The sequence below is a fragment of the Magallana gigas genome, chromosome 2 (genome assembly GCF_963853765.1).
Source record: "Magallana gigas chromosome 2, xbMagGiga1.1, whole genome shotgun sequence".
NCBI classification, from domain to species: Eukaryota; Metazoa; Mollusca; class Bivalvia; order Ostreida; family Ostreidae; genus Magallana; species Magallana gigas.
This window is the reverse complement of record NC_088854.1, coordinates 26,831,706-26,852,395: the sequence shown is the minus strand read 5'-3', so window position 1 is coordinate 26,852,395 and position 20,690 is coordinate 26,831,706. Positions and strand designations below refer to the sequence as shown.

At 33.2% G+C, this 20,690-nt stretch overlaps 3 protein-coding genes across 8 annotated transcripts in view; 1 reads left to right on the top strand and 2 right to left on the bottom strand.

The window, feature by feature from the left end:
• The window catches only part of LOC117681786 (uncharacterized), a 24,493-nt gene extending 8,648 nt beyond the window's left edge, over positions 1-15,845 (bottom strand). The window contains exon 1 of the mRNA XM_066075900.1: positions 15,696-15,845. The gene's annotated coding sequence lies outside the window, so the exon portion shown is untranslated. The remainder of the gene's footprint in view (positions 1-15,695) is intronic.
• On the bottom strand, positions 3,828-11,051 carry LOC105317758 (uncharacterized). Of its 2 annotated transcripts, none has more exons than XM_011414488.4 (3): positions 10,519-11,051; positions 4,737-5,324; positions 3,828-4,350 (listed from the first exon to the last, which is right to left on the bottom strand). In XM_011414488.4, the coding sequence occupies exons 1-3, from the start codon at positions 10,733-10,735 to the stop codon at positions 3,884-3,886; spliced, it is 1,272 nt and encodes a 423-aa protein (XP_011412790.3). In that variant the 5' UTR covers positions 10,736-11,051; the 3' UTR covers positions 3,828-3,883. The 2 variants fall into 2 exon arrangements, with proteins under 2 accessions (XP_011412790.3, XP_011412791.3); XM_011414489.4 differs by lacking the exon at positions 10,519-11,051 and adding an exon at positions 6,501-6,642.
• Positions 6,574-20,690, top strand: LOC105317756 (uncharacterized). Of its 5 annotated transcripts, XM_034447738.2 has the most exons (6): positions 6,574-6,712; positions 6,792-6,829; positions 17,954-18,151; positions 18,443-18,538; positions 19,467-19,485; positions 20,477-20,690. In XM_034447738.2, the coding sequence occupies exons 3-6, from the start codon at positions 17,989-17,991 to the stop codon at positions 20,550-20,552; spliced, it is 354 nt and encodes a 117-aa protein (XP_034303629.1). In that variant the 5' UTR covers positions 6,574-6,712; positions 6,792-6,829; positions 17,954-17,988; the 3' UTR covers positions 20,553-20,690. The 5 variants fall into 5 exon arrangements, with proteins under 5 accessions (XP_034303629.1, XP_011412788.3, XP_011412786.3 ...); XM_011414486.4 differs by lacking the exons at positions 6,574-6,712; positions 6,792-6,829 and adding an exon at positions 15,854-17,838 and having other exon boundaries at positions 18,443-18,504; XM_011414484.4 differs by lacking the exons at positions 6,574-6,712; positions 6,792-6,829 and adding an exon at positions 15,854-17,838.

Genomic DNA, 20,690 nt, shown 5'->3' with positions numbered 1-20,690 from the left:
TTTTCATTTATTCCATGATTTTCACTGAATAGATAAAAATAAGTGTCCACGTTTATTAATTTTGTGGATCCAATAAGCAAATATAGCCGTGTTATCGGGAAAAATGCCAATTAGACAATCAAAATAATTCCCAAATTAGAATTTTCGTAAAACAATTTTTACTTCTAATTCATTGAATATATTTAAGAAAGACAAGTAATCTTTGGTTCAGTATATCACAAAAAATGTTTCCAAGCCTTTACGGGATCAATTTATTTCAATCCAGTAATCATTGTATTGATTTAGAATTGAGAATGAATCTTCTATTCTGTTTTGCCAGCATAATAACATTACCAGGTAATTTCTAAGACACTCATTAAAGGGACTTAGATTCGATTTTAGAACAAAATTGCATTTTCTTTTTTTTATGTACATGAACATAATGGTTTACTTGCGCATTTTGAATGATGACCCCCATTTCAATGTTAGAAATCAAGGTTTAAGAGAGATACAGAGATAAGAATCCATTGTTATGTAAACAAAGCTCGAGTCTTATACATGTGTATTTGTATACAAATAATGTAAAATATGGAGTTAACATTTGTTTGACAAAATGACTCGTGGAAAACAAGATAAACTGATATACTTTGTTCATAAATAATATCATCAATAGAAAATGCTTCATCTGATCGAAACTTACACCAATACATCATATATGTAAACAATAACAAGGCTCGAGCTGTTTGACACAACAACCTCAAGTCCAAGCTCTTGTTAAAATGGTTCTAAACGCGGAGCAAATGCAATTTTCAACTTGTACGATCCTCTCCCATTTAGGGGAGAGATACGCGTACTCTTGACAATGGATTGATACTGGTTTAAAGCCTGCTCTCACACACATAAAAGAAAATCGCATTGAACGGGGATAATTCACATATTCATATATTTAAGCAAAGTAAGAGGTTATTTCCGTAAGCACATGTACGTGTATAAGTATTGTAATTTATCTGTTACAATGTGTCTGAAATACAGAATGATTTTTTATGTGATAAATGATGCAAAAAGCAAACTGTTGGTTGAGAAACCCCTGAACATGTTTTTGAGTACTAGTATCTGATTAAAAAAAATGGACCTATATTTTAGAGGATTTGAATGAAATAATGTATATCTGTAAAGATATTTATTCTATTGATCTCTCATATATCAGAATAGACATTTAACATAACGTTAGTATTTAGATACAGTTTATAAATTTTATCAGAATTCATTTGATTTTTACATTAGATTTTAGATATAGTGTACTAGAAAGAAAGGATATGGTGTTGTTTAAATAAAAACCAAAACAAAAAACAAAAACCGGTGGTACACGTTAAATTGCTTTTATGACAGACGCAAACAAATGAAGCAACAAAAACAAGATATCTGTGAGCCAATGTTCACAAGTGATATCCCCGCTCTGATGTGAATATGCAAAATAAGCAAAGTCGACATTTAACAGAAAGCTGGCATACGAGTGATACAAAAAAATATCCCACAATATGGGAAGCCAAAACAAATAGTGTATTAAATTTTCAAGCATCTGCGATAAATAGCTGTTGAGAAATCTTTGACAAAAATTTGTTTGAAAATTTTTGCTAAAAATAAACAAAGTTGTTATTTAACAGGAAGTTAACGTCCGATTGATACAAAAATACATCCCACGATATGGCACGCCTATACAAATACTGTGTTAAAATTTCAAGCATCTGCGATAAATAGCTGCTGAGAAATCTTTGACGAAAATTTGTTTGAAAATTTTGGCTAAAAATAGACAAAGTCATTATTTAACAGGAAGTTGATGTCCGATTGTTACAAAAAAATATCCCACAATATGGCATGCCGAAACAAATAGTGTGTAAAAAATTCAAGCATCTGCGATAAATAGTTGCTGAGAAATCTTTGACAGAAATTTTTTTGAAAATTTTGGCTAAAAATAAACACAGTCGTCATTTAACAGGAAGTTGACGTCCGATTGATACAAAAATATATCCCCCGATATGGCATGCCTATACAAATACTGTGTAAAAATTTCAAGCATCTGCGATAAACAGTTGCTGAGAATTCTTTGACAAAAATTTGTTTGAAAATTTTGGTTAAAAAATAAGCAAAGTTGTCATTTAACAGGAATTAAGTTGACGTCCGATTGGTACAAAAATATTTCCCACGATATGGCATGCCTATACAAATACTGTGTAAAAATTCAAGCATCTGCGATAAACAGTTGCTGAGAATTCTTTGACAAATTTTTTTTTGAAAATTTTGGCTAAAAATAAACAAAGTCGTCATTTAACAGGAAGTTGACGTCCGATTGGTACAAAAATATTTCCCACGATATGGCATGCCTTAACAAACACTGTGTAAAAATTTCAAGCATCTGCGATAAGTAGTTGCTGAGATAAATGCGACAGACATTTTTGTTACGGACGGACAGACGGACGGACAGACAGACAGACGGACGAACACACAAGAGTAAAACAGTATGCCCCCTCTCCTTCGGAGCTGGGGTATAATAAACATTAAGTAGAAACAACAGGTGGGGATTATCGTTTCAAACATTAAATTAAAGACTCATATGGATTATATAATGACATTTGAATTGAATTCATTTGATCCTTTGTGTTTTTATTTTACTTTGCAAGATATATTGTCGGTAAAAAGAATCATTGAATTTTCATATTTAATATGTACTGTCAAATAATGCAAAACAGGTTAATAAAAATACCTTTTTCAGTGTGTTCAACTAAGAAATAAGATTAGGATGTGACTTTGGTTGGTCACGTATTCAAACCCTGTGAGGCCTTATGAGTTTGTTAGAATACTCATGATCTTGAACAAGCGCATAACTTGTATCCATACTTACATTTTAGTGTTGTTTATTGTTTTATATTTACGATTGTAAATGGCTATTAGACACAATATTAACTGTGTATTTATAAACAAAGCTTTCACCAGAAAACCATGAACTCTTGCAATGACTATGTTACAATGATTTCGTATAAGATATGATGAAATCCTCACAGACTACTTCACTTTACCATATCACAAAGCAATGATTTATTTACTTATTTTAAATTACAGTATACTATAAACTTTATAGCAAGATATTTGATTTATTCTTTGGGAGAGCAGGGAAATAATAACAATAAACATACCTTTCAGACTGAATTTATTAATTTAGTTGCTGTAAATTGTTTCAGCAATAAATAGTAAAAATAACAAATAACAAAGGAGAGCGATGCCTGGAAAATCTTAAACGTTAAAATCTCATATTAATTAAGTGTACATGCACTTGAATTAAAAATGAAAAGCATTGAATGATATTTCATGCTGCAAGTTTCGTGAATAATGCTATCATAAGACGTCCCTCGGAACAAAGCATTTTTGTTTTAATGGGTATATCCCTCCATTGCAGAAATAATTGTATGCAAAGGAGATTTTGGGTGATAAAAGGACAATACATCATGGATACCAAAATAAATAAATGAATACTGTATATGGCACATATACGTTTATATAGTAATTCATATCAATCCGTTTGGTGCTGAAGAAAAATATATGAATGTTGTAAATAAATATCTGCATGTTTTCTCTCAATTTTAATGAAATGTTCTGGTACAAATAACACAATATTTTGAGCTTATATCGGTTTCCCCATATCAGTTATTTAGATACAACGTATAACATCCTAACTAACTTTAAAAAATAAATGGAAAAAATGTATTGAACATTACATGTACATAACATTGTAATTGTGAGGAACATACATTGACTACTTTTAGACTGAAACTTTTTGGTACATTTTTTTGGGGGGGGGGGGGGCAGAAAATAAAGTAACTACATTGTATCTATCTACTAAACAAGATACCTACGTGTCGAAACAAAGTTCTTTCGTGTCATACAAGATGTATCTAGCCACAGAACCCATGGTCGTATTCAAACGTCTTATGTCATTAAATGTATGCATACTTTTGTAGAAACGTATGTACAAATGAATGCCGTAATTCTGAGACCAATTAAAGTTCTTCTTGAATAACAGTGGTAGTTGAGTATAATTTGGTCTGACAAATGTTTTATTCTCCACGTGCAATAAATCTGGATATTGTTTTGACAGTTTACATGGTAAAATGGTGGAATGGTAAGCCCACTGGGCCTTTGTGTATGTCCTGTATCCGTCTAACCAATGAGAAATGAAAGTTGCATTCGGAGATGCAAGTATCAGACCATTGCTTAAGTTATTATCAACGGCGTGACTTAAGGTAAAAGTGTAGTTCAATAAGTTATCTAAAGATCTTAATATAACTTCATCTGTGTCAAGATAAATTCCTCCATATTCTGAAAATAAAAGAATAGAGTTAAAAGAAATCAGTTCGTTCACAGCATGAAACGAGCGGATAATGGATGAGAAAAATCTGATAAACATTTATCGTCTCCATGTTATTTCAAATACAAGAAAAAAATCCAAAGATAAATCAGTGAAGCAAACATGAACAGTACTACATTTCACGTATATTTAGTTAAATATTCAGTTAAATAAAAACTGAAAAACATACAACCATGATTGAAAATAGGTCTAAAATAAGGAAATACTGGTAATACTAGATTTTTTTGTATCACTCAAACTTTTATTGAAGAAAAAACATCAGATGAACATGAACAAAAATAACGATTGAGTTACCTACCTTTCTATATTCAACCATATGAGCATAAAGAATGTTTACCTTTCAAGATAAGAAGTCTGGCAACATCAGCCTGATGTTCAATTCGACCAATTTTTCTATCAAATATGGTTGTTGGAGGAGACATTTTCACATTGATGATATTGTTCGCGATTAAAACAATATATTCCCAATACAGTCCAAAAGGCACCTCCCCGTGAACTAGAACCAGGCATGGATTCAAATGTTTTAAGGTGCTCACGAAGCTTAAAAAGTGATAGAAGTTCATCTCCTTCTTTGAGAACCATACATAATGGGCAATATTTGGCACAGCGTTGGAAGTTGAGCAATGATCTTTTATCAAATTGTCCAGACATTTTGATTTAAATGGGACGTGAAAAAATGTCCGATTTGCAATGAGTGACCACGAAACCCCTTCCTGCAACATAGAGCAAGACTTGATTACGTCCACTTTAGTCGTTGGAATGTCCGTTAGTTTTAATTCCTTGCACTGTACACTGCATTGGAATGTCCAGTTTTTTGTGTCTGGGATACTTTGACACAATGTCTGGTTATCGTACGGGATTATGTATTTTGCGTACTCTGTGCTGTTAGTCGTTTTCTCGTTGATTATGGCGGACTTGATGTTCTCTGATCGTAATAAAAAAAAAGAAATGTATCAGAATTATAAACATTGAAAGAAAATTTGTTTCATCTGGACTTTTTTTTTTATTATTCTGTGAGATAAAATGAAGAAAAAAATGAAATTAGTTAAACAAGTTAAAACGTTGAAATAAAACACAAATCTTATTGTAAAATGTTTTAAAGAAAACTAAAAAAAATAAATAAATATGGTATATTCTGCAAATAAGATGCGTGTATTTTTCAGGATGAAATCAGTATGATTGATCTTCATAAAGTGCAAAATTATGCACTTAATCCATTTGATTTATCTTTAAATAACTGATACAGTTACATGTACGAACGTGATGCATGGTAACTTTGATATGAATTGCATTTATGTCCATCATTTTGGATGAGGTAAGACTATCGGTAAATAACGCATACGAGACTTCAAATATCCTGTTCATAGTAATGAATTTAATCGTCGTATGTTTCATACTTGTCAATTTTATACCAAAGCATAATTATAAAGAGTAAGTTGGTTTTCATTTTAGCTTATTAATAGACACATATTAATTATTGGATTAAAAAAAATAACAACTTGCAGGCGCCCGCAAGTTTTATTTGGTTTTAAATAGCAGGTCTCTCAATGATCGACAAATCAATGACACATTTCCTTTAACTAGCAAAATTATAGCCATGAGGGTACAATGGACCTAACTGTTACAACCGAGAAACTCTGTAAAAGGTTAAAAAGCATGTAAAATAATCGATACATCTTCATAAAAAAAACAAATTTCAAATATCATGAAAATTTAAATCTCATGTGTCAATTTCGTTGTCTTTTCCTTACTGACGCAAACGGGACCTTGAGGATCGCACTTATACGCAACTGACCAAACAAAAAAAATTTAATTTACGAGGGATATAGTCAGCACATTACAGTATGAGAATATTTATACGATCGAACAGAGAGAAATAAAGATTTTTTGGTATCATCCTAAACAAAGTATTAGGACGTTGGTACGATATAGTATTCCCCCGTCGATTTCTTTGCACACGTTTGTAAACTATACATGGTGTAGGCATTCGTTCAGGATTTTATAATAGATATACATAAATGTAAATTTATAAATCGTTGGTTCAGTTAAACCGATTGTTCAGTGCATGTGTCCCTCCATTGAAGATGTAAGCAATACTAACCTTCAAAGATAAAGAAGCTATGGACATCACTTTCAATTTTATATCCATAGCTTGTGTGACTATAACTTGACAACACGAGGTAAAGCACAATAAAAAATGTGGTGAATATCAGCCCAAGGAATAAAATCCGCACATACTCCATGTAATATTTGATGTGGTTTTAAAGATTTAACAACTCATGGTAAATATCCACTTTCGACACAAAAGAAAAGGTAAGATACATGTATCTCCGCAGGGACATGTTCATTGCTTCTTTTTTTACTCAACTTAGAGACTTCGTTCAATTTTCAGCTCGATTGTTTAAATGGTGGAACTGTACCAATAGTGCGGTAAGAAATATTCTTTGAAATCCTGCCAGTTGTACCCATATTTTAGAATCGATACACACGTACTACATGACTGTGTATTTCATTGAGTAATGGGGAGTTAAAATCATCAAAAGTACATAGTTACGCAATGCCTATTCTATGTGGACAACGTAATAATGTAAAATTCAAATAACATTGATTGTCTTTCAGTACAGGTATGCAGCATCTTGAAGGTATTGTAAATTTTAAGCAAAACAATAAAATGTTTGAACAATACGTTTGTGTTTGAACATGGCCTGTATTGTGAGGAGAAATACAATATTTGAAAAGAAATGCAGTACCTAGATGTACGTGTATAGCTAGCGTTTCATGAAAAACAAATAATTGGTAAATCGATCAATGGGGGTTAATGTTAACAATGCCGTGTACTTTTGCTTCAGTTATTTTCAATAGCCTTCAAGGCAGGAGTATGAAATTCAAACTTTGTATACATACAATTCCGAATAATAATGGACTATTTAAATTCGTCTATAAGACAATTAATCAGATTTGTTAAAAGACAGTTGGGACAATAGAGTTTGAAATTGAAACTTCTCTTCAGAGTAAAAACAACAAAGACCTATGTTTGAACCAAAGCGTCGCTTGATATATAACTTAAAGAAAATACACTTTTAAATATGAGTGAATGGTGTCTTAATTAGATGTTACATACTCTGGTTTTGTTTCAGATTTCGTTGTAATTAACGTTTAAAGTTGAGGAGTGTCGTGTTTAAATACTCTATGTTAACTTGACAATGTGCTATGCTCATGCAAAATTAATGCATTTTAAAGTAATAAGTACCATGCTCTAAAAGAGTGTCATAACCTCCCTTTGCGGGCTTAGTACAAATCGTGGTGCAATCACATTAAAGCTATCATAAAAATGTTAAACAATTTGACCTTTTTCATTTCAAGATTTAGTCAAGTTTGGGATTGATTGACATATTCTTTATGAAAAGTACACACAGTTTAATTACAGGTAAACATCCACGTCTTGTGCTGTGATTAAAACCGATGCATAGTGAATGTAATTTTACGTGATACATGTATATTTACACTTAATATATGCTTACTTAATTATGAATTGTTCTGTTTTTTGGATCAAGAAGACGATGATCACTCGATTCTTCTTGATTTGAAATATATACTGAATATGACAATAGTCACCTAAAGACATTTTTCTCGGTGTACTTTTAAGTTTACCGCGATGATTACGTTAAAATGGAATTGATATTGAATTGATGATAGACACAGTGATTTGATGATAATCAATAACTTTGTTTCAATGCTTTTCAGCCCAAGTTCAGAAAAGCTATAAGAATTTAACAGTTAGCAGGTACTCCAACAATTTAAAAAACGTACAATGTAGGTAATGCGGATCCTAAAATCCTTATGTGACGCTGTGACAAGTCAAAGCGTCATGTCTTGAGCCGCTGGAATGCGAGAGAGAGAGAGAGAGAGAGAGAGAGAGAGAGAGAGAGAGAGAGAGAGAGAGAGAGAGAGAGAGAGATTTTAAGTTCACTTTTTGTCTTCAATACTTGGAAACCGTCATAATTTATTTTTACGATTCCAGCCAATAATGCCAAGGTTTGTGACAAAACAAATTCATAGAAATTCTAATTCGTTGAAAATGTTATTATATGACGTATAAACAGTAGATTCTATTTACAGACCAAAAAAAAAATGACTAACATGCTTATGAGGTATCCACAACAGTTCTTATATAAGCAGACAAGCTACACATTAGATTTTACAAGTCGTGAGGAATCTCAATCTCTCTTATTCTTATGATAGTTTATGATACATTTACACACGTATGCACGCTTGGCTGCGTCAGTTTGGCCATTGTGTATGACAAACTGAAGAGCAAGAGCAAGAGAACATGAAAATATGTGTACAATCATGGATATAAATAAATATCACGTCATAAAAAAAAATTGTCCTGGAAATGAACCAAGTACGATGAACTATTTAAGGACCACTGCAACCTATTTTTGGGGATATGTAATTATACATGTTGTAGCCTTAAAGGCAGATGGTTCTTTTGTTTCTTCTAAATGTAGCCAAATTGACCCCTTAATAAACCTTCTTGGTTGTTGTTTTATATATCGGAGTAGCCTAGGTGTCTTTTTTTTTTAATAATAAATCATCAGAAAGTTTCCCGGAATTGTAAAGGCATAAAACATTTATTTAATATGACATTTTCTGCTCACTAACTTTCGTTAAAATGCATGTAACAACAATTAGTTAGAACAGCTAGTTTGTTTTTTGTAATAAATTTATTATTAAAGATACACGTTTACTTAGTCTACTATCATGTTGTTTGAGACAGGTGAGCTCAATAAAGCCGCATGAAACAAAAGTGTAGTATATATATTATAATAAAAAGATGATGGTGTCATGTTTTGCAAACCGTCGAGGGGTGTCACTGTGGCGAGTGTTGTGCATTCACTCATCGCAATAAAATCACTTTGACGGTACATGTCTGTATAAACACGTCAGCATGATCATTTACAGGATTTTTTATGTTTAATAATTAACAACTTCATTAAAACCAGAGACAAAAGAAAAGCACCATGTTGCATGTCAAAGAGAAAAGCTACTAAAAAATTGTTTAGGTTTGTTCCAAAGATATAATTAAGAACTTGTCTTTCTTAGATAAGACCGTTTTCTTTGTAACTTTCTCTTTTTCCTTGTATTTATTTTAGTACCTCAGGGGTGGATAAAGGATTTGAAGTTAGAGGGAGCGCCAGTTGTAGGCAGGGGTCTAGGGGGCCCAGGGAGCGAAGCCTAGATTGTAGAGATATTTTGTAGGTTATAATTGTGTCTTCAGTGTTTGACTTTCGTGTTATTTCTTCTTAATTATAATTAACAAATATATATAGTAAAAAAAATTGTTTCAATGTTCTTTAAAAATTTAAAAACTACAGTAAACCCATGAAGAGTTTCTGCCTTGCAGAGATACATGTAATTTATAAGAAAGATAATGCCTGTAAATTAATAACTTTAAAAATACCACGTTAAATGAAGTTTAAAATGTATCATAACTATGCCAGCTTGTATTATAACAAACATGGAAGAGTCATTAAAAACACAGCATGTTAAGCTACATGTAGCATAACCAATTACTCAAAGGTGGTTGATTGGTCTCATTTTAACCCATGGGGAGCTTGACAAAAATAAGTTTTTTTAGCATTACACTATTGAACCCACAGGTTTTCTCCAAACTACACCGTTGAAATCAATCGAAATGTAGTAAAATCACACGAGTTTCCACAGAGCCGATCATTAACACTCAGAAGTTGTTCAATTTCTTTGGTAGGAGAAATAAAACTTTAACTTTATTTCGACAATCTTAGGGGGAGCACCCCCACCCCATCCCTCTTGAATCCCCCACTGTCTGAACAAAACATCTGTTTGCAATGGTTGGTGTCGTATTGTCCTTTTTTGCAATATATGGTAGTGTATTTATGAACTTGAAATAATTACTTGACTTTTGAAACGAGAGAGAGAGAGAGAGAGAGAGAGAGAGAGAGAGAGAGAGAGAGAGAGAGAGAGATTTAACTAAATCGTTTGTCAATACCTATAACTTCGCATGTCGATCCTCAATACATTAGATAAATATATGGATATACAAACATATGTATGAAAATCATGCTTGTTTTACTTACCCTCTCCTGTGATTCTCTGCAATTGTTGGGTCCTAATGAGGGTGGTCCGTATGAATTGGGGTCTGTTAAGGACCCCCATAGCCACAATGGGGTGAATAACAAGGGTGGGCCGCATCGTAAAAATAGCAGCAAAAATAACAGTGGACATCACAACCATCACAAAGAAGTGCCTCCATTTGGTTTCGGTCGGTTTCGAATCTTTCGCACTATTGAACATTTTCGAAATTCGGATGTATCATGAGAAAATTCTTAATCGGCAGTGATTTTTAATCTCCATTTTTCCAGGAGCCAGCAAATAGGAAGCAGTTCTCCATTATGGCAATAAAAATCAGCCGTCCATTCTTGGCCCTTTCGCGGTCAACATAATACTGCCTTCAGCCGATCAGTAAATGTCGTCAGTATGTTTAGGAATGTGACGGACAAGATTAATGCAAAGGGATACAATAGGGGCTTGATCTGACACTTGTCCTCGGAAACGACGTGGTATCGTGTTGAACCTGTGCACTCCATTTCCTATCCCTTAGTCATTAAATCATAAATTATTACCTACCGTCAATAATTAGTTGATTTTTTTTTATTTTGCTTATTACTAATTGCTACATAAAACAAATTAACACATTCATTTTCTAGTCGCATATTTTATTTACTGCATTCACCTTTCCGGTTTAAAATTCAATATTATTCAAAATTTATTAATTTCTAATCAGGACTAATAATGTGCGTGCCATGTAGAGAGCATCGCAGGTGAAAACAGCACGTCTCTGTATTTGTCATCGCTAGATCGCACTATTCAAGAGTTCAAGTTCATTTGTTTTCCTATTAACATCGATATTAAATGTTACTTGAGATAAAATTATATTATGTTTACATAAGAGAACCAGCCATTTATTATGTAATTTTATTTTCTTTATTCAATTCAAAGATGTGAACAGTCATTTCTCGGCAATTTTCAATGTTTTTGGTTGGCATCAAAAGGCAAATTTTTAAAATAAATGAACTTGTATTGCTTTTTTCTGACGTTGAATTCAAAGATACAATGGATTAAGATTTCTTCACGACTTCAAGTTACATAACGGTATACAAATCTGATTATCGTAACACAATGTAGTGTAAAGTCAGCACTCGTACTACATGCACTTATCCCGGGGGTGCATGTCATTAACTACGAGACAACACTTTTATTGTCGCTATATGTAACTCATCTCAAAGGAAAATAAGATCTGTACTGGACTAAACAAGCGACGTTTCTACAACATGCAATGATTTGTATAACGATGATGAATCACGCAAATATAGTTCGCATATCTACATGTCCGCATCATAATACTTATTTCATATATTATTGTTACATTAAAGTTTGAAAATTCAGAGAATTTAAAACTATCTATAACAAAAATTGTTATAGATAGTTTTAAATTCTCTGAATTTTAAAACTTTAATGTAACATTATCATAAAATACACGATTACAGTATTTGCATAATTAATAATATGTGTGCATGAAATTATGAAATACAATATTAAGGCTTCACAATATTAAGCCACCCACCCCCCCCCCCCCCCCAAAAAAAAAAACAACAACAAAAAACCCCATAATTGTTTTAATCTTTTGATCTTTGAAGCATTTTACAATTATCTTTCAATGCATCTGTCACTAATTATCAATCCCTTCATGACTTTGCACACGTTTTGACCAGCTCATCATTATACATGATTATTAACCATTCAGTCTGGAATGTTCCGGCCCAACATGTCGCCGTTTGTCTCCAATGCCATAAGGTGCGAAAGTGAACCGTTGGTTTACAATAAAATTGTCCTTTTGGCTAGCACGGCCAGATAAAAAAAACCCGATGCCTGCGACGCCTCTTGTTCTTATGTTACAATAGCAGATACACTGCGGTCAGAGACCCTTTGTGGCCTGTATAACTTTTATTTGTCTTTCAAAACGACGAGCGGCTGGTCGGGAATAAAATAATAAACGATTCATCTTTGCGTGAGGTTTGTATTTTTGTGTTTTTTTTTCCTTTTTCAGAAACACAATTATTCAAAAAATGAGTTGCTTGGACCAAATTTTGTCTACTTTCTCTTTGCTTTTACAAACTTTACCGTTGTAAGTTACTGTTGTTGTTTTTGTCTTTTTGCTAAAATAACCCTGGTTTTTTTTAAAAACCAAACGTCATCAAATTTCTAAAAATTATGCTGAAAGTGATGGGATAAAAACTATATTTACATTCATTACTGGTATACTGATAAATGTACGAAAATTATCAATAACTAATTTAGAAAAAAAAATATTGGTGTGACATGTATATGTAAAGGGCCTTATGAGGTGTTACAATAAATGACCTCACGAATATATGTGTGCCTCGGTTGATTCTTAAAACTTGATAAATTTACAACAACATCAGCATTATCACCATGCAGTTAAAATACAGTAATTATCGGTACATTACTTTATGTTTTTGCACAACATACTCCCCTCCCCTAAATAAACAATCTATGCAACAAGTGAACACGATTTTTTTTACAAATTGAGCAAAGATTAATCAAATGCTCTCGACATATGACTCATGTCTTTGACATGGAAATCAGAAAATTACAAAACGCTTGTAACATAGAAAAACATTTATTAGTCAGAGCATGATTTTTCTGACACTTTGTCATGTTACAATATCTTATTAAAATGCGTTTCTGGGAATTTTGAAAGTATTTGTCTGTTGTGTATAAAACACCAAATTTACTTAATTAAAATCGATCATTTGATGATCTATTTGATTGTACAACATTCACATTATTTACTGAATCGAAGTGTCTGCATGAGGCAGATAAGATGTGAGAAAATGCCTTTTCTTGTTAAAACTGAGTTTTTGTTATAAGACAAAAATATTTTTAATATGTATTGTGAGGACATTTGGAGATGAAATAGTCTCGCCACGTTATCATTCATCGATCGTTGCAATCAAGAAATTTCTTTTGGTGTTTTTTTTGGTGATGTTTTTGTTTAGGGAGAGAGTGAAGTAGATGTTAGGGGATGGGACTATTTCTCAATAAAAGTTATTTCCATCGTCTTTTATAATAGTCGTTTAAATTCATGACAATAAACGTAAGATTCTGATAATGATTATTTAAGCAGTTTGTTAGCATAAAAAAGGTACCAATCCTTCTTAATCAAATTCAAAAAAAGATAAAAAAGATAATTACCCAAAAAAGGCAATTGCGCGCATACTGAATACAAAGCATGCAATTATAATTACATCTTAGTGACTTTATTAAATGATTGTTAAATAAATTAATGGTAAGGAACATCAGACCCTTAAAAAGTGAAGAAAATGTTATATTCAATTATTTTCTAACAAATTAGAATAGCATTAACATTTTAAGGCCTCTGGTACAATTAAGATGTAAACCAGTTTAAATTGAACCTCTACAAAAGAATTAAAACATCCACAAAGGGTCCTGAGGTTGCGTCACTTTCTTTTTGCGAGTAAAATATAAAGAGGGTCTTGGACCATGTACGTGAACTTCATTAGAACCATTTTAACAAGAGCTTGGACTTTGGGTAGTTGAGTCAAACGGCAATGTGACGTAGGCCTGTCTATTTCATTGTTGGCCATTCAGCCATGGCTCTTTGAAATCAACAAGATTTGTCTGGCTTTTGAGTTAAGACCACGCAATTGGTGTATAATTCGCTTGAAACAGCGTCATTTTTAACTTGTTTTGATGCAAGACATAGATAGCTACGTCCTACTGAAAGTCCAAGGTCTTGTTAAAATGGTTCTATATCAGTAAGTCATGATAGAGACAGAAGTATGCCAAGCTTTGTCCCCTGTGAGACTTGACCTGTACATGTCCGTGCATTGACCGCCTTAATAGGAACGAATAAATTCATATAATATCAATCTTTCATCTTTGTTGGTGGTATGGCTTTAACATTCTTTTTTTTTGGCAATAAAGATTTACACAACTTCAACACAAAACTCTCGGTAATTCCGTTCATTTGGTTGATATACTTTTCATTGTGGGCAGTTCATCATAGCGATTTCTCGCTGAAGTTGACAGCTCTCTACCACGGCCGCCATGCGCCATTCATTTAGTGAAGCATGGCCAATGTATACAGTAGGATCAAACGTACTGGTAACCTAAATATAGATCTGTCCATCTTACTGTGGAGGGATGTATTTGTGTTGTTTTACGTATCTTACATTATGTATCTGCGTTATTTCTTTCATTACGTTTTTATGAGTGTTTTTTCTCGACTTGTAAAAAAGCATATCCTAAAGAACTTTGCTTATGTTTGATTGTCCAAGAACGGTGTCTGAAAACCTAATGTAGTTAGATTTACAGTAATTGATTTTTGTATAACATGTTGTAGGCAAATTTTTGTAGAGGAGAATGTCCACAGACTACTTTTCCAATGAAAGCGAAAATGATCGCAGTTTATGAAAACTCAAAGGCATTTGAAGTTAGACATTTAAGCTATTATATCTTTTTGTTTATAATAATTACAAAGAATTCGAAATTTCAGTGTTATCTCTATCTCACTGAAAACTAAAAGGTTTGGGCCAATGATCATTAATAGGAGTAAATGCCATTGGAACTGGAAAAAAGTTTACAAACAGCAAGCCATATTGATAAACTCAAGATATCAGATCACACGGGATGAAGACCTCAGTCATGATGAATCTTGAACATTATATGAAGGTCAAGTCAAGGGTATTCAAGAGAATTCCAGTTTTATTTTTATGACCCTATAATCCCGTACGTCGAAAGGAACTTAAGATCGTTACTAAAGAAGATGGCTGGACAAGGCGTGTAAATTGCCCATACACGGTCGGACAAGCTACTGAAAAATTTAAATATCAATAAATCTGATTTTGTTTTTAAAAAATCATTTAAAACATTTATATTTAACATATCATTGATTTTTAACCTATAAAAATGTTCAATACTTGGAATATGTTCAATCAAACAGGCGTATATACGTATCAAAACCTGCAAATACTGTCATGTTTTAGAACTTAAAGTTGTTTATTGAAGAATTTCTACGCACGAGTTTTACGGGCCAATACTTTTGGAATAAGAACTGTAAAGGATTTGTTTAAACTTTTTTGTTAAGGAAATCACTTTAGTTTCAACAAAATTTACCCCTATGTCATGCCACGACTCAACGAAAACCAACGTAATCGTGCTGTTGGGATGCTGCAAGCTGGAATGGCACAAAATACTGTAGCAAGACACCTTGGAGTTCATCGGAACACCATCCAGTCAATATGGAGACGTTTTCAATAATCTGGCAACACTCAGGATCGACCGCGCTCTGGGCGACCTCGTGTGACGTCACGTCAACAGGACAACTACATTAGACTTGTGCTATCGTTTCCAGACAGCAAGTTTGACTGCCCGTAGCATTCCAGGGCTTCGACCAATTAGTCCAAGAACTGTGCGTAATCGTCTGCGCGAGCAAAACATCAGACCAAGACGTCCAGTGTGCGCCCAGTACTGCTTCAACGTCATCGTATCGCCAGACTAGCGTGGTGCACACGACATCTGCGATTCAGAATACAGGACTGGGCCAATGTTCTGTTCACTGATGAATCCAGATTTCATTTGGATCGCAGTGACGGCCGTTGTAGGGTGTATCGTCGCGTTGGGGAGCGTTACCAGGACGCTTGTGTTGTGCAACATCGACAGCGTTATGGTGTGGGGTGGAATATCAGCACGTGGAAGGACCCATCTACAAATTGTCAATGGAAATCTCACCGGCGTACGCTATCGAGATGAAATTATTCAGCGTCATGTGCGTCATGTGATACCCTTCATACAGAGACATCAAAATCACATCACTCTGCAGCGTGGCAACGCAAGACCACACGTTGCAGGTGTAGTTTGTTCAACAGAATGTCGATGTCTTGCCTTGGCCAGCTGTTTCCCCGATTTGTTAGTACGGGGATGGGGGTTAACCAAAGAGAAATCGTTTGGGTGAGAACTTAGTAAGTTGCAAGAACTTGTGTTCGAACCCTTTGTATACTATATATACAATAAAATATGTTCAAACCATCCAAAGATACAGGTCAAATACCAGTGCATCATTTAATTGATCACAAGATCAAGGTCCCTGTCACTCATTTTTCCTTCCAAAACGTATGATATTAAGCAACTTTGGGTAAACATTTATGATCGGAAAAAGAAATATGCTCTTTATAAGTACATGCAGTGTTATTGAAAAAAATTGAGCTGGCCGAACAATAATTTCTCTATTGGTATGTTAAAGAATCTATGTGTTTCAACACTAACCCTCTTTTCGTATTCTTATCAAATAAATCACTTCAATAAAATAATATTAACATTTATGAACTTTGAATTATTATAAACTTAAAAACAACCATTAAGATGTGGATTAATTCTCTCGCATTGATCTTCTAAAAGATCATATTGTTTTTTTATAAACAGAACTAAGGTATCCTTTTTTACATCATATTTGCAACAAGCCAGTTGAAATACGTTATACATTGATCTCCATTATTCATATTTATAAATCATATTCGGTCGGGCATAGCCCAATATACTAGATAAGAAGTAAATTTGCTGCGTACTCAAAAAAGGAAAATGCAGTTGCTAAGCGATGAATTCGAAGTTGATGTCATATTTGGATAATTCAAACCTCCCGAATTTTTCTTTCTGTGTAAATTGTCGATATTGTCTTATGAGAAAAGAAAAAAATTCTCATTTAGAAACTGTTTATCAAGTAAGCTGAGAATGCAGTGAGTTTTTTTAAAAAATATATATCATATTAAACTAAACAAGGTAAAAACAATCATTAATTGTATATAAAACTATCAACTATTTTCACTAAACCCTGAACATTTTTTTCCAAAGTGCGTTAATATCGAAGATATCAACGCACTTTGAAATTTTTTTTGTTCAAAGTGCGTTGACTTGGTCAAAAAATTAACGCACTTTGAATTTTTTTCAAAGTGCGTAATTTTGCAAAGTGCGTTGTAACAAAGGTAACAAAAGAAAAAAAAATAGAAGATTAACATAAGCAGACACTATGTACCGATAAAGTCATTGTGGTGTTGTTGTTGTTTTTTTATCAGAAGGGATATATAATTGTATATGTAGCATATCCCGCAGTATATGCACAGGAAATGTCCAGGATGTCCGAGGCTTTTCCACCCATTCTATTTGTACATTAAAATTTACAACACTCCACATGGATAAGAAATGTCCAGAAAGTATGAGGATGTACTGCCAAAATAATATGTGTTTTGTTTTTCAACTATCGTCTCTTCTCCTTTTAATGCTTTTGAAGGAGGGATTAGGTAAGTTTAATTGATATACACTTTAAATGCATATTAATTATAACAAATATCATTTAATTAACTGATTTCTAAAAATGTTATCCAATAATATAAACGCATACATGTATGTTTTCAGCCTGTGGTGTTCCTCCTGCAGTACCCAGCCTAGATATGAATATATCAGTGGTTGGCGAGTTTACACCGGGTACTGTTCTTCATTTCAAGTGCAACTCAACATCTAAATTGGACCGCCACCACGACACAGAAAGGGTGACGATGTTATGCTTGGAGAATAACACGTGGACCATTCGCGGGGCGGAGAATTGTAAACCAGGCAAATGAAATCTTTTTTCCCAAGTTCTTTGATCCAGCTTCCATGCAAGAGTTTTATCAACTTTTGAATTAATTTTGTTTATTGTTAATGAATAGTTGTTACTACAATGAATACAAATTGAATACTTAGTATTAATTTTGTTTGGCAGTCAATCTTACAAAAAAAATGCATGTACAAGATAACAAGGAAAATAACATTAAAGTTTTAGAGCTTGTGTCTAATCCTTTTGGGTAGGGCCAAATAAAATATGCCCAATTCGGCTTTAAATTTGTAATATCCGTTCAACTGTAGAAAAGTGTTACATTGCGGCGGCCATCCTTCTGACGTCACTAGTTCTTGCGGTGTCTGGTGCGGTGAGTTACATCTTGACCATGATCGTTATTAGAGGTACTGTGTTCGACTTCCTTTATTTAAGGTCTGCAATTACGTCATTTCCATATACTAAAAAAAATATTTCAAGTATATGCATTAGAAAAATACAGCTTATCATGAACGTGTAAAAGGTATGTGTACGTGTATTGTTTTTGTAATACACGATTAACAAATCAAATCATAAATAATAATCAATACATGTAAAAGTAAAACTTTATTTTTAAAAGATGAATCTGGTTTTGGAAATCTTAATTTATATTAAAATACAATCATATGTACCTTGCACAGTGGCGTCAAAAGCAAATTGATAGGGGGGGGGGGGGGGGGTGGCAGACTAATCGTCAGAAATCTTGACCCCCCCCCCCCCCCCAAAAAAAGGAACTAATTCTCAAAACCATGAAATTCATAATCCGTTGGGGGGGAGTTTACTTATAACTAAAAAAAAATCTTACCTACCTCAATTTTTTTTCCAAATCATGAAATCTCTGGCCCTCTCTGATGCTATGTGCCTAATGGTAAGCTCTAAGTTTGCAAAAAAAGTGGGAGGGGGCTAAGCCCCCCCCCCCAGCCCCCCACCCCCCGGTTCCGACGCCTATGTTGTATATTGACTATTTAATGAAGAGGTTATGCAAAATATGAATGTTACTTTTTTCAATATTTGGCTATTTGTACACGAATGTCTATTTCCCTATTTGAAATACACATGTAAATGCCACTCAAATAATGTTTTGGTTCCTTCAAATTGATCCCAATTGAAATTCATTTTTGTGTTGTGTGACGACAGAATTTTTACAATAGGACATTACAAATTGCATATATTAAATGATTTATTAAACAAATTAATTCGCTCTTGAAAATAAAACCCCAAGGAAATATCTTATCAATTCATTTTTGTCAAATCATTATTTATTAATTCATTATACTTTGCTTTGAATTATTAAAGTCCTTGAAAGAAAATCGAGGTAAGACCTACTGCATTAATTTATTAGCTCGTTTATCCATGCTCATACTGAGAGAGAGAGAGAGAGAGAGAGAGAGAGAGAGAGAGAGAGAGAGAGAGAGAGAGAGAGAGAGAGAGAGAGAGCATATGCACTATGTACACATGTACGAGGCCAAGGGAAGTCACCTTCTAGCCACCTTCCTTTATTTATCGCATTGTCTAACTATAACCAAACCAGCTATAGCTAGTTAATTAACGAATTTCAAAACAAGTCAAAGTGCCTATAAACTTCACATATATCATTTGTCACAAGAAGAGGAACAAGTATTGTGTTTTAAATTTTTTATTTAGTTTGCTTTAATTAATTTCATTGCACTCTAAAAACTGTTGTTGCTTTGCATGCCATGGTTGAGTTCTACAAAAGAACTTACGACAAAGTCGTAACTATTTTCAAAATCGTGGAATGATCTTCATTTGACAAAGTTTATATAAAGCTATTTTCATTTCCTTAATCATATATTATTGTAAATTTGTAACCGCTTTCTATATCTTATTGCAGTGTATCATTCAAATAATTTTAGATGGAAAAAAGAAGAATCCAAATGCCCACCTATAATTTCCTATATTTGATCCAGCAAACTTGACCTCTATCTTAACCTTTAATATTGACCATAATTATCATTTACTTAAACTTGTTTGAAATTTTTCATTATAAATGCAAAGAATTAAAAAACACATTTTTTATCAAAAACTTTTAAAATTATAGTTTTTGGTTTGATTATTACTAACGATGGGTAGAAAGATTATCAATACCGTTCTGTCTTTGAAAGTTGTAAAACATGCATACAACCTAGTAATAATCATATGGTTTTCCCACAGTGAAAATAACTACAAGAAATGGAAGATTGTTCGTGTTTTAATGGCAGTTTATTAATACTAACTAATATCAATATGGAATTAAAAAAATCTGATTTGCAGTTCAGATGAATTATGTATTTTTTTTTGTTTTGTAGGGGAGTGTACCGTCCCGTTAAAGGATATGCTGCCGATCTTTCCCAGCATCAGCCATTGTTAAAAATGAAGATCTAAAAAATCCAGCTTTTGTGTGTTGGAGGAGGAGGAGGAGGAGGAGGAGGAGGAGCAGAGATATCTTTTTATCACACATAATTTTATGTTATCTAATTAATTTTTTATTTGTCTTATTCTAATCCAAAATATTTTGCAATT